The sequence below is a fragment of the Halyomorpha halys genome, unplaced genomic scaffold (assembly GCF_000696795.3).
Source record: "Halyomorpha halys isolate HHAL.00 unplaced genomic scaffold, Hhal_1.1 Scaffold1151.1, whole genome shotgun sequence".
NCBI classification, from domain to species: domain Eukaryota; kingdom Metazoa; phylum Arthropoda; class Insecta; order Hemiptera; family Pentatomidae; genus Halyomorpha; species Halyomorpha halys.
In genome coordinates, this window is record NW_027106607.1 from 139,693 (window position 1) to 154,760 (window position 15,068).

Here is a 15,068-nt window from a genome sequence, read left to right on the forward strand (position 1 = left end):
CATGGAAATTAATGAGTGGGGGAGTTATCCAGAGGATGGATGGCATGCATGCATCGCATATCTTATTTGTTGTTTTATTTATTTATTTACTACTTTGTTATTTTTATATTCTAATATTTGTTATATAGGGGAATTTGTTGATAAAATGAAATAAGAATTGTAAAATAGAGGGGAAAGAAAAAAAAAAGGAATAAATTGAAAAGCCTGTATTTAGTTTGTAGACTGATATTAATTGTAAAAGAATACTGTGGGAAAAAAAAAAAAAATGTTATCTTTCCATTATATTGTATCATATCAAAAAAATGTAATTTATAAATTTATATATGTCCGATCATGGATTGATCAGTATGCTGTGTAATGTAGCAACCCGATGTATTTGGGCAGCATGATTGAATAAATTTCTTTCTCCCTCCCCCTTTCAACACTTTAATAATATCGCTTGTAGAATTTCGTTTATTTATATCTCTTCTTTTTTTATGACTCAAACTTTATAACTCAAGCAACAAATTCCTTGCAATTTCTTATTATATGAAATTGTCACATTCTATATAATCGTAGCAGTATATAAAATGTTGTTATTCTCTATCCCTCAAACTTTTTCCTTTTTTCTTACTTTCCCATTTACCACCCCACAGTTATGACTAATGTCCATAGTTCCTGTCATGTTAGTGCACAATCCCTTATTGCCCATTTCAATGAATTCAAACAGTACTTCCTTGATAAATTTTACCACGTCATCGCAGTATCTGAAATGTTGCTTAAACCCTTTATTCCTTCCTCTCGTGTTTCAATTCCCAATTTCAATATCTTACATCAAGACAGATCTGATCGTACTGGAGGGAGTGTTGGGTTGTATGTTCATATTAGTCTCAAGGTCAAAATCCTACTCCATTCCCCTTCTCCTAACATTCCCCTTGCAGAATACATGTTTTTTGAAATTTCAACTTTATCCTTTCCTCTATTATTTGCTGTCATTTATCGACCTCACAGAGTTCCATCCGATAACACCTTCCAATCCTCCCTTGTCCAACTCGTTCCCACTTATTCCAATATTATTTTAACTGGTGATTTTAGTACCAACATGCTCTCTCAATCCAGTGATAAATCCTTTCTTACTAACCTAATATTTTCTCTCAATCTTTACCTCATTCCTTATTCTCCTACACATCACACACAATCCTCTGACACCTGTTTAGACCTTTTTATCTTTGACTTTGCAGTAAAAATCCTTTACTCTTCCCAGCACCCAGTTCCCTTTCTGTCATCTCACGATCTGATCCAAATATCGTACGACCTACCAGTCAAATGTTTTACTCTCAAAATCATGTCATACCGTAATTTGGAACTCCTTTCCTATGAATCCGTTCAACGTGACCTTGTTTCCGTCCAGTTGGACATTATACACTCCTATAACTCCATCGACCCTATGGTTTCCACCCTCACTTCACATCTGCAATCCATATTGGACATCCATGTTCCGCTCAAAACCCGAATCTTACACCATCTAACTGTACCTTGGCTTACTCCGGAAACAAAGGAAATGATAAAACAAAGAGAAGCTGTTAGATGCAAATTTTGGTTGACCTGCCTGTCTGCAGATTATTTTCATTTTAAACTACTCCATAGTGCAATCCAGTTAGGAGTTCGACGTGTTAAATCCTTTCACATTCATCACGCCCTCTCCACTGCTCCCGATCCCAAATCCAAGTGGAAAATACTCCAAAATTTATCCCTACCAGAATCCAATAACCTCAGCTCTCTTCCAATAACACCTGATGATCTCAACAACCATTTCACTTGCCATGCTACTGATCCATCAATCTTTCCTGATATTCCAAATAACACCTTCAATCCTGAAAACTTCTTTTTTCCCACATATCTTACGAAGAATTACTACCCACTATTCTAAGATCCCATACCAACAATCATGGACCAGACAACATTCCTGTTAAGTTTATTAAATCCTGTCTCTCAGTCCTTATCCCCATACTTTATCATATATACAATTTTTCCTTGCAAAATGCCACATTTCCTTCTCATTAGAAAACCGCTTTAGTTCAACCATTAAATAAAATCCCAAATCCTTCTACACCTAATGACTTCTGCCCTATTTCTCTCCTTTCTAACCTTTCAAGACCGTTAGAACGCCTTGTTCAAAACCAACTCTCAAACTTCCTAGAAGAACGTTCCCTCTTCAATCCCCTTCAATCCAGCTTTCGACCTGGCTATTCAACACAATCCACTCTCCTTAAAATTACCTATGACCTCCAAACTGCCATGGAACACCAAAATCTAATTATCCTAATCCTCCTTGATTTCTCCAAAGCATTTGACACGGTTGACCACAACATCCTTCTTAACAAACTACAAAATTTTCCTTTATTCAACAGTGCTTTGCGCTGGTTTCAATCCTTCCTTTCCAATCCCTCCCAGTATGTATTGGTTCCAGATAAACCACCATCAATCACTCGACTCCTTACCTGTGGTGTACCTCAAGGTTCAACGCTTTCCCCTACCCTTTTCGCCATCTACATCAATGACCTTCCCCTCCTTATCCAACATTCTCAATACCATTTGTCTGCTGATGATCTTAAAATTTACCTTTCCTTCCCACCATCTCACCTATTAGTTGCCACAGAAAAGCTACAAGAAGATTTGAATCTAATTAGTCACTGGGCACAAGAAAACAAGTTTAAGTTGAATGCAGAGAAGACTAAGCCAATCGTAATAGGATCCAATCACCTCCTGAAAACTATTCCTCACATTCCAACCTTACTCCTAAATAACAATCCGATACAATTCCATTCATAAGTTAAAAACCTTGGTGTCACTATAGACCAAACTCTCTCCTGGAAAAACCACGTTTCCCATATTTCCCGTTATTCCTTCTCCACCCTAAAACGTTTAAATTATCTTCGTCACCTACTTCCTTTTGAAACCCGTAGGCTCCTGGTTACTTTCTTAATTTTCCCCCACTTTGATTATTGCTGTGTGGTTTACGGGGTTGTCTCTGGGGATCTGAAAGCAAAATTAAAATGGTTAATTAATTGGTTTGTACGATTCATCTTTGGGGTCCCCAGGGACGCCTTTGTCACCTGATTTTATGAAGAATTGAAGTGGCTTTGCCCCTCCTTTTGTTGTAAATATTTTCTTGCTTCCTTCCTCTACCAAATTATCCAATGCCGCCGTCCATCGTACATCTCTGATATCCTTCAATTTAAATCCTCAGTGCATTCCCGCAATACCCGCACACTGCCTTCAGACTTACATGTAACTGCCCATTGAACTGCAACCTTTGGTAGATCTTTCCTCATCCGTTCATCTTCCCTATGGAATTCTATTCCCTCCTTCATTTGTAGCTCTAATTCCCTTCCAACCTTCAAATCCTGGATCTTCGACCACCTTCTGTCCACCCAATTCCTGTAGAATAACAATTGAAAGTTTCAAACAAGCTTTATGTATAATCTGTATTTAGTGCTTCAGTTTTTCGTTTTACACTTGTAAATATGTATATTAGCAGAAATTGTACCTTTCCATTTATTACTTTTAGTTTAATTGTATTTGATTTTTTATAATTTTTTTTCTCCTTTTATTTATTATCAGAAGTTAGTCATCTTATGTTTTATGATACGATGTATAGTTTTATTTTATTTGTTCTATTTTTATTTTATATACTTTATTAATTATTGTTGTTTATTTTTATCTTTTCGAATTCACTGTTTTATTATATTTTATAATTTCGTTTTCATTTTTTACTTTACTTTCAGGCTTTAAAGCCTAATTTTGACGCCTGTATATTATTCTAAAGGGATCAATCCCAGAATAAATAAATATTATTATTACAATTACGTTGAAATTGTTTAACTCTGTATAAAGTAAGCGTGTACTGGTTTTTACTGGCAATACATGAGCTAATACCAGAGTGGCCAAGGAATAAACAGAGAGAGATAACTAACTAGATTCTCAGTAGCAGCTATGGCACTTGGTACTCCAGTTTTGATTTAACATGCTGCTGTGACCATTGCAATCTACTTAGTTGTAGGGCAGTATGATGTGTGACATTACTTGTTTTCAACTTCTACGATAAGTTCAATCGGTATATACTAAGTATAAATTATAGACATGAATTTAAAATCTTTTATATATTTCAAAATGGGAGCTGAGGCCCAGTAAATATCAATGACAGAGCTACCCTTCCCCAAAATATAAGTGACTTCATTTCGGGATTTCCATTAGTATGGCTGTTTAATATTACTAATTCAAAATCACCTCAAATTTCCAAGAATGATAGACCTCTATTATTTAAAATTGTATCTTTAGATTTTCTATTACAGTTCACTAAAAAATTTTCCTGTATCATATAATATATTCTGGAATTACCTGCCTCTTCACCACTCTTGCATTCATGTCACCTACAAGAAAATTTAATAATTTTGAAAAGTCATCCCAACAAAATTAATTTAAATAAACAGGTATAATATAAGATTTTACATTCAGACTATGCACTTGAATTAAATTTTACTCATCAAATTTAACAAAGCTGCATGTAACATTACCAACTGTTAAATTATTTTTAATTGATAATAACACTCCACCACATTCCCTACCCTTAGTCTTAGTTTTATTCGCCCCAATCCATATTAAATTAAAATCACTGAAGTATTTCAGATTTAAGTAAAAAATATTTCATACAGAGCTAAAACATCATACTGCCATACTAATGACATATTCATTTCATATATTATTTTTATGCTTGAGAGTATTTATTAAGATACACCAGTGTGTATTATTTTTCTCTTTATCTTCTCTTCATATTTGAATAGACCCTTTTATTTCTTCTGATTCTGTTGCTGCATCTATACTTTTGGTCAATAATTTCTTAATCTTTTCTGAGAAGTCGTTATTTATTTTACTTTTCCTACGCTATTTTGTTCCCCAAATATTAGACCTTTTTTCTCGTCCTAAATAAATTTGTGGTTATTAAGGAGTTATTCTGAACGAAAACCAAAATTTTTGAGCTTACTTCCTTAATACATCTTCTCAAAAATAAAAGCTTCCTCTGTTAGTAAGTAAGATCTTTCAACAGAAATAGTGGTGCCTCTTAAAATTTTGGATGCCTTTCAAATGCCTGTTATGTTTACTTTGTTAAAAAATTCTGCCCAGATAATTTTTTTTATTTGTATGAAGATTCCTTAAAAAAGCTGAGCTTGGTTAATAATAATATTTTCTGGCATACCTAGTGTATTGGTGTTGATTTGTTTAATGGTTTAAATACAATCCACAGAAAAACCTACATCAATAACTCTAAAAATCACATTCTTCTTCTTTATTTCCCTTTGAATAAATTCATCATTTCTTGAACGTATTTTATTTGCTTGCATATTATTTTGATAATTGCTTTATCTTATCAGAAAATACAACAATATCGTTCTTTGTTGCCACTACTTCCATCTTTTCTTTCACAGTTTGTAGTTTTTCGTCAATTAATGTACCCGATAATTTAGTGATAAATTACTGATCGGTACATCATTGAGGTCTTCAGATAATTTTCTTTGCATTTTTTTTTCCCCCAGTCAGACATATAAAAGAGACTCTTGAACAAACTGATAGACAGTGTGCAGCTGTAAAATTAAATTATACTATGTGGAGTAGATGTAGAATGCCAGTTATTTAAGATAACCTAGTGCTATCCTCACTAACACTGGTAATACCACCTTTGCACTAATGTAAATACTATTGTCTGCATGGAATCAAACTTTCATTAATATTCCGATATATCACTCACCGATTCTGAAGTCAAATGAATATTTCTTTCCATAGAAACCACGTTTAAACTCTAATGCAATCCTTCACAAAAGATTTCAAATTTCAACGAACTCTTTCTTACTAGAAAGAAAGCAAGTTTTAGAGCACTATCAAAACATGTCCCATCTCTATCAACTCACAGCATAGACTGTCCATTGAAATAGTCTTACTGGGAATAAATATTAAATTTTCAAAATAGCTTCCTTCATAGTATCTTAAATTTTATTTGAAATAATTAACCATTTTGCATTTTTGCAGTATTAGAATATAGTATTGGAACTATGCAAAATTTTTAATCTGAGTTTTTAATCAGAATACACAAGACCCTCTAAGTCCAAATAACTGAGTCTCACAAAGTGGTTTGTGTGTCATAGTACTTATTTAAAGTAGGTATATGACTTGAATGTTAAAGCAGCTTTTTCGCTTAAATTGACTTACTGGAAGTGCCTCACTTTACATTATTAATTATGTCTTTTAAAAACCGAAGTTTTATCTAAAGATTTTGATTAAATTTGTCATATCGATGTACAATCAAATGGGCTTGTCCTCACTGAAATAGTCTGACAGGTCATAGGTGCCAAATTTTTAAGTAACTTTCATTTTGTTTATTTGAAAACATTAACTATCTCCCATTATCAGTAGAAATAAATAATGGATAAATATAAAATTTATAAGAATTTGATAATTAACTTGAAGAGGAAATAAATGTTTTTGTGTTTTCATGGTTGTTATGACAATAGTTCAATTTTAATTTCACTTACCTAATTATTAAATATGTATGAATGAATGGAATATGGTCCGGGTGCGGTCAAATAAAACTCAAATAGTAATAACTATTTTAATTGAGCCAACGTTTTGCCCCACGTTGCAGGGCTTCGTCAGGGCTAAAAAAGAAACATACACTTTACATAGTTTCAAAGAAAATAAAAAAAACATAGTGGAAAATAACAGGGGTGTACAGTGACACATAAAAATTAAAGGGTTAAACAATAAATGAAAACGGTAATAGTAACAGAAAGATAAAAATAAAATAAGAGAAGAAATATTAAAGAAAGTACAAATTAAGGGATGAAAAGGAAAAAGAATAAATTCTTTATTAAATAATAATAAAGTATAAATAATAATAAATGAATTAATAAATTCAATTCAATTGTCTTTCTTAATCACTTACATATATTTTATCCCATTATTTTAACTTCATTTCTTCTTTGTTTTTCTATCCATGACTTTTTTTTTCTTTATTTTATAATTTTGTAAATATTTCTTTTACCCCTCTATTATGTATATTATCATTTATTGTGTACCTAACTTTAATAATTTTTACATTAGATTTATTTTTTATTAATATAGTTGTTTGAGAGTGGTTTAGTTTCTTTTTAAAACAATTTTGATCTCTTTTCTCTCAACTTTATTCTTTTTTAACATCCGACGTTTCCAAACAGTTGGGGTTTGTTAATGAACATAAAAGTGGTTATTGAAAGTTTTAAATTTAGGAAATAATTTAATAGAAGAAATTATTGGGACAAAGGCAATTAGCCGGCAGTAATGAATTTTAAGGAAAAAAAGGAATGAAGACAGAATAAGGAATCCTTGAGAATGACCTGAGAGGTCGAAACGTCAGATGTTAAAAAAGAATAAAGTTGAGAGAAAAGAGATCAAAATTGTTTTAAAAAGAAATTTTTACATTGTTTATTTTATAATTATTTTCGTTATTATGTGACGTACTTGACTACCATCCCCACTCCTCCCAATACAAACGGTTCACTCTGTCATAGACTTCCGTCAAAACAGATATGAATTCTGTCTCATTCATTTTTATTCTTTTCCCTTTTCATCTCTTAATTTGTACTTTCTTTAATATTTCTTATCTTATTCTATCTTTATCTTTCTATTACTATTACTGTTTTCATTTATTGTTTAACCCTTTAGTTTTTCTTATTAAATTTTAGGTTTCACTGTATACCCCTGTTATTTTCCACTATGTTTTTTTTTTTCTTTGTAACTATGTAAAGTGTTTATATCTTTTTTAGCCCTGACGAAGCCCTGCAACGTGGGGCGAAACGTTGGCTCAATTAAAATAGTTATTACCATTTGGGTTTTATTTGACCACACCTGGAACATATTCCATTCATTGATACACTCGGTCAATCAGCAATCTTCCAGTATTAAATATGTAGTAAGAGGAAGCATAGCCATCCTGATTAATAAAAAAAAAAAATAGCTTTTTTGGAAAATATAAGGATATATATCATCTCAAAGTGGGGTGATAAGCGAATATTTTTTGATGATTTTGCGAGTGATAAGTGAATATTTTGCACATACTGCACCGAATTTTTTCTGTTCAATTCAATTTTTATGCTTGTACTTTGATTTTCAGTTATATCTTCAGGCGAAACTAAACTGGCGAGGATCACATCTTCTGAAACATTTCTTACAGTTTTGTTGTGTGGCTTTAAGCTGGGCCACAGCATTATCACGTGTGTCGGACTATAAACATCATTGGAGTGATGTTTTAGTTGGATTGATAATTGGAACTACAGTTGCATTTCTTAATGTAAGGTTATGCTTTTATTATTTAATTACATATTTTGTATTTTGAATAAATTTTTTTTTCAGAGAACTTTACTTTTGTATGTGTTTTATTGTGTTTAGGCCAATTTTGTTTCTGATTTATTTGGGGCTTCTTCCATGAAGAAGAAATCAAGTGAAACAACCACCTTAACTAACACTTCACATCAAGTTATGCTGGTCACCAATAACTCATCTGCCGATCTCTAAAGAAGTGAAATTTTTTAAAAACATCTTGAAATTTAGAAAAAGAAAAACCATTTGATGGGAGCAATTTATGGTTTGCTTAGTTATTACTGTTTAACCTACTGGAATGGTCAAAATGTTTTGTCTATGTTGTTTCAAACTTTATAAAACATTTGTTAGTGTTATTTTTTTGGCATCTTTTGCATCTTAGTTTCTAGGACTGATTATAAAATCTAACTATTCTACTGTAAAACTTTAAAATTAATCATTTGACCATAGTGAATTTTTATTTAAATATGTTTTTTTTAATTAAGATCAATTGCCATTAAGGAATACAGTAATGGTGCTACTCAGCTAAAGCTAAGTTAAACTAAAAATACTACGATAATTTCTTGTTCATAATCTGAATTTTTTTTTTGCCTTTTAAGCAAAGTTATATTTACTTTTGTGTGGAGTATATTTAGTTATATACTCCAAAATATTAAAAAGTTATTTTTGGTTTTTTATGGTTATGGTTTGATTTAACCAAACTATCACTAATTATTTAAATTTTAGTTGTTTTTCTTTTAAGCTTCAACAGGATTTAATTTAACTAAAGTGGATTTAGTTTTTTTTATGAAATGGGTGAATTATTGTCAACTATTTTTATTTTGTACCAACATATTAACATGTTTTATAGTTGTTTAGTGATTCTGATACTTATCAGAATTACTGCACAGTAATCATTGTATAGTAACTTCTTGAATTATGTTTATTTATTTCACATTCTGAAACTTATTCTGTGATTTAAGAAAAAATAGTTATGAATTCCCATTTGCTACACTACGATTGAATATAAGTTAGAAGAAACATTCGAGTCAAATTAAAGGATAGATATATTTAGGGATAAATGTTTAAACTTATTTTGATAAATTTTGTGTTTGTATGATTTGATCTGAAAGTATGCTGTTTATAGTAAATTATTTCCATTCATAGTTTTTGTTAGTAGTTATTACCAAAGGCATCATTTTTTCAAAATTCATTAAATATTAGTTATACTTTATGTATATATATCCATTTTGATTCTAGTTTGTTACTTTATTATTGAGTGACGTATTACTGCTATTGAAAAAATCATTTTTAGTTTTGAATTTTGATCTTTTATCAATGTTTGATCAAAAATCAGTTAGTATATTAGGATAAACGATACATGTTCAGACTAAATTATATGTTTCTAATATACACATCCTTGCTAGATTAAATTTATTCTTTAGTATTTCCTGTTGTATTGATGTATTATACTTTTTTTGGTGTTCTATCGTGAGCCCATTTGAAATCAATATAAAGTAGGTGATACACTTTGTATTCTATGTTCTCTAGTATTTGGTTTAAGAAAATATTTGATCAACAGTTTATCGTTTTAACCTGATTCCACATTCCTGATAATTTCTTTTGCATATTCTGTTATTTGGCTATTGGCTAGAAAGACTGTATATTTTATGACGTGTTGAATGAGAGGATTGTTGGAGCTTATTTTCTTACTAATGGCTTTAGTTTTGATTTTAAGTTACTTCTCTTCTTCTTACTTCACTTTCACCTTGTTTACTTCACTCTAAATAATTGTTAATTATGGCTGATTTTGATTCTCCAATGGCTATTTCAACTTTCTTTTCATTGGGCTGTTCTATTATTGTTTCTGGGATCTCCTTTTTTTTTCATCTCATTTCTATTACAGAATAATCATTCAATAATTTAAAAAAAATGTTTGAACAAAAACTGCTGTTTTGGCATTACTCCAAAGTAAACAAATAAGTATTTTATTGGAAAGGATTGGGGATCATAATATTTCAGTAAGGTCCTCTAATTAGATGAATTACCTTGAAAAAAAAACCTCCAAGGAATACAGTTGAGTTGAAAAGAAACTTCATTATTATTTCTATAAAATTAAAAATATTACAACGAAACACTGTACATTGTTCAGATAAATAAAGAAGTAGAGAAGAAATCACTGATACTATTAACATTGGTGTTAGGCTGGTTATGATTATACTTGACTTAAAAAAGAAAAAAAAAAACTTTAGGTGGCTGATGCTTTTAAGTAGTGACCCCAAGAAAAATATAACGGATACCTTATATTTGCTAGAAGAACTATACTGTCCTCTCCACCTCACAATACAATAGTGAAGGGTTACCATACCAGATTTTTTCAGTTAACTGATAATTTTTAACTAAATTAAAACAATTTTGTGGAGACAATTATTAGACTCAGCCCCACATTACCTCAGACCTAATGAATGGTATGATAGAGTGGTATGTACAGGTTGTCAGAGTGCTGCTATAAGAGTCAGTCTAACGAGGAGAGTATTTTTTGTCAGCAGAATTAACTGATATTAACATTTATACAGTAAACCTTCCTGCTCTATAAAAAGTCTGTTGCAACAAAAATTGGAATAATAATGCACACTCCTGAAAATATTTTATTGCACGATAGGCCATTCAATGAATATTGTGAATGTCTGATCTTTAACAAAAACACTATTATAGAAGGACAATGAAACTGTTATCATTATTCGATGCTTAACTGGTATTGGTTCAAAGAGAAACCAGAGTATGGGAATGAGAATGTGTAATTAATAACTCTGAACTAAAATATTATGACATTGAAATAGGAGGTACTTTATACAGAAGAAAGAGATAAAAATTAATAATGTATTTCCCAATTCAAATTCGTTTTGAATTAGAGATTACAGAGGCAGAGTTCTCAAATCCACACACCTTCAGAAATGTCAAACCTAACTTCTAATCTTGTCCTAGGATTTCAAAATCTGGTCTTTAGAAAATACAGGATTTGAAAAAAGTGGTAAAAATGTCTGAGAAGTTAAAGATTTTCATACTTAACTTGAAAGTTAGTTGAATTGAATGGAGATTGGGTATTTGAAAATTTATTAGATTAATAATCTATATAAATATTTTTTTAATAATCTGCTCAAAATTAGTGTATGACCATTTTTATCACATTTCTTGCAAATAAAACATTCTATTTTGCTTTTTTTTTTTTTATTTTATTTAAAAATCAATTAAATAATCAGTTGATAATTTAAACTTAATTTTGTAGTGAAGAGCTGCATTTTATTGGTTATACCCCATTAAGCTTTGACTCATACTACATAGTGGCTATATCATATATTTCCTATCTGGTATTATCTTTGACAGCTTCAATGTACTTTTATCTTGTTTAACTCTTCCGGGAAGGAATCCATATTTCCTTGAGATGTATTCCTTGATCATTTCAGTTATTCTGTTTAGGATTTTATTCAAAACTGTGTTTGTGCTGACCAGATCGGTATGATCTTGTTCCCTTGAAAAAAACAAAAACAAATGAGAATATGGACTTCAATGTGTAGTCTTGTATCAACGTATCAACTTTCATTAGAAATTAAAATTTCATCAGTTTCATTTAAAATAAATAACCCATGTTGTTTTAAAACTTTTGTCTCTGTTAGTGTTCATTGGGATATATAAAGAGTATTCTATATTCATGCAAAAAGTTCAAAAGAATTAACATGTAGTGGGATAGGTGCTATCATTAGTTGTCATGAGGCTCATCAGCCTTTGTAGCTTTCCTAGCAAAGCTATAGGGGCTTGCTGTAGTCTCATCTATCATACTTTGTTAGCATATGGAGCTATAGATCAGGCCAGAGAACTCTTGAGACTTTGAACTCCAGAACTAGCACATTTTTTTTCAAGCCCATATTCATGCTCATCTTTGCAAAATGACATTACCATATCAATTTACTATCAAGGGTGATCCCTTGGTACTTAACTTCGCTGTAGTTATTAACAGCATTCCGACCTAACTTGGTGGTCTGATTAATATGTTTGTTCTGTAAGTGAATATGCACAGATTTACCTTCTGAGAATTTATGCCAAGGCCATTATTCCAGCAAATCCATTGATTCTTTGAGCTGCCCAGAGATTGTCTCTGGAAATTCGCCATCTACTGATACATCAATATCATCAGCATACTTGGTTAAAATGAGTCAGTAACCAAATACCTCAGGTTTGGGGACAGCATATCTCACTGTGGACAGACCTCTGCAGGTTTCATACACATTTTGGTATACCCCTGTTTCAATTTAAGTATGCTTTCCTTTGGCATCACATCGATCCATCTGAAATCTATATATTCGATACCTTTCCTCCCTTGGGCTTTTGCCATATTATTGTAATAGGTATGATCAAAGGTACATTAAATATTGATAAAAATTGCACTATCTCTTCATAAGCTCAACTTTTCTCAATTCTGGAAGCCAGGTGATGAATTGCTGTTTCATAGGATTTGCCTCTCTGATAAACAATGAAGTTCTATTAATGTGGAATCTGTACTATGTCTTTCACTCACTTTTCCTATTCCTGTAATCCATTTTATTTTCAATGATGATAAAACCGTAATAAATACAAAAATATATATATAAAAGTTCTATTAAAAAAGTTGTCAGCATTAATTTTTGATAAAATATTTATTCCTGTATGATGCACTATTTTTGAGATATAAGTGAATGACCAAAAAAAGAGACCTTTTTGACTCCCCCATGTTGTGGAAGGGGTATGGGTCGAGTATGTTCATCTTTTATGTGCCCTTAAAAAATTCCTGAAGTTAAATGCTTGCCCCCCCCCCCATCTTCTCAACAAGCCCTTTTTTGGCCGTCACTCGCTGAACTTTGTTGGCATTTGCTGGACTACAAACAGAGAAATAAAAACTATATTATTTTTTACTGAACCATAAATAATATCTAGAGCGCTCATTTGCATGCATCACAATAAAATATATAAAATAAAATATCTTTGTCAACTCATTTTCAAAACAAAGATGATTCATTGTAAAGTGATAAATTGAATAACTTACTCTGTGTATAGGATGTGGTATAAAGTATCTAGTATTTCATGTATAAAATAAAACTTAAAAGGAATAACAAAAACTTTATGTGAAAATTCAGCTTACTGTAGATATGCTTCTGTTCAAATTGTTTCTATGCGACACAGCGTTTTTGAGATATAAGTGAAAAGTCAAAAAAGGGAAATTTCCATCCCATTCTTCTATTATGGAAAAGGTAGGGTAGGGTACTTTTAGTATGTTCATCTCCCTATGTACCCTTAACAAATTCCTAATGACAATGGTTGTCTCCCGCCTCCATATCCTCTAAAACCTTTCTTCAACTGAACTATTGCATCACAGTGAGAAAACATTGTGTGGTTTAGACCTCTGCATGATCTAATTGGGGAAACTTTGGTTAGTATGCCATGATATTATTACCTGAGCATAAGGCTTAAAGTTGGCCACCTGTAATTTTAGAGGTTATACCAACCGGAAAGTCGTATAGATTTCAGATGTCTTCCTAGCTGACCAATGGTCAAACTTTAACCGTGAGGATACAGCCTGATTTGTGATGTAAAGAAATGGATGAGAACACAGTTGGAAAGTGCACAATTGTCTCTATTGGTTTTATTATTATGAAGCATGGGTAATGTAGAACTTTTAACAGGAAAATCATTGTATTTTGACAATGTCGTTTTATATTTTTGGTCTTTTGTTAAGCTTACTTGCTTATGAGTGATTTCAATAAACTAAAAATATAATTTACCATACCAAACTTAAATTAATTTGAAAGTGTAGTGACTATATGACTTTTAATTCAGTCATCTTCTATAGAATGCGCTAAAACAAGGAACTGCCTTTATTATTCCTAAAAAAACTTAAAGACTGCAATTAAAAGTTAAAAAAAGCTTAGTTGCTAAGATTTTTAAGCTTTTGTAGAAATGTGTGAGTGTGTGTGTGTTTTTTTTTTTTATGGGGGTCGGTGGAAATCTTCAAAAGACATGGATAGGCCTGTACCCATCCGTGTGTGGGATTTTTACCCACTAAAACCACCGCCCTACACCTGTTTCTCACCCTCCACAGGACCGCCGTTAGGTATTACATCATGGGGGTGAGTGGCGCCTCATTGCTTTAGGCTATCTCCTGGTTCGCCTATATTTCTCCTCATTTCTTAACTTCTGCATCACCTGTGCCGTATATCGTTGGCCTGCCATCCAATAATCTTGGTTAAGTAGCATAATATTGACGTTATTATCTGCTGTCGGATCTGAGCTGCAAACGCATCAGAGCTCTCTTCTTTCTTCATGAAAGCGGTGACAGAAGAAAACTTTTAATAGCACGAACGCAGTCCCAAATAACAAAAATTATGCGCCCGAGATACCCACATTTGGGGTATTCGCAGGGTCAGCCCAATCGAAGTGCAATGAAAGAGCCTTACCCTGGGGGAACCGCCTTCATTATCACGGTAACCCCCATGCCTGGTAAGTGTGTGTGTATATATAGCATATACAAAAAATGAATTTGCGCAGTCATGGTAGTTTTTTTAATGAAATAGTTATTGAAAATAATAAAGTGTCATTCAATTTACAATCATAGAGATAAAAATATTTATCATTAAATAAATTATATTTTAACGTATTTATTTATAATAGAT

At 31.7% G+C, this 15,068-nt stretch overlaps 1 protein-coding gene and 1 non-coding gene across 2 annotated transcripts in view; one reads left to right on the plus strand and one right to left on the minus strand.

Moving 5' to 3' along the window:
* Positions 1-9,065, plus strand: part of LOC106688541 (putative phosphatidate phosphatase) — a 51,859-nt gene extending 42,794 nt beyond the window's left edge. The window contains exons 5-6 of the mRNA XM_014433048.2: positions 8,183-8,359; positions 8,458-9,065. Coding sequence (XP_014288534.1) covers positions 8,183-8,359; positions 8,458-8,583 — 303 coding nt within the window. The 3' untranslated portion in view covers positions 8,584-9,065. The remainder of the gene's footprint in view (positions 1-8,182; positions 8,360-8,457) is intronic.
* A 5,676-nt stretch (positions 9,066-14,741) lies between these two features.
* On the minus strand, positions 14,742-14,903 carry LOC112211284 (U1 spliceosomal RNA). Its single transcript, XR_002945528.2, has one exon. It is a non-coding gene; the product is annotated as a U1 spliceosomal RNA (small nuclear RNA).
* Positions 14,904-15,068: the final 165 nt, after the last annotated feature.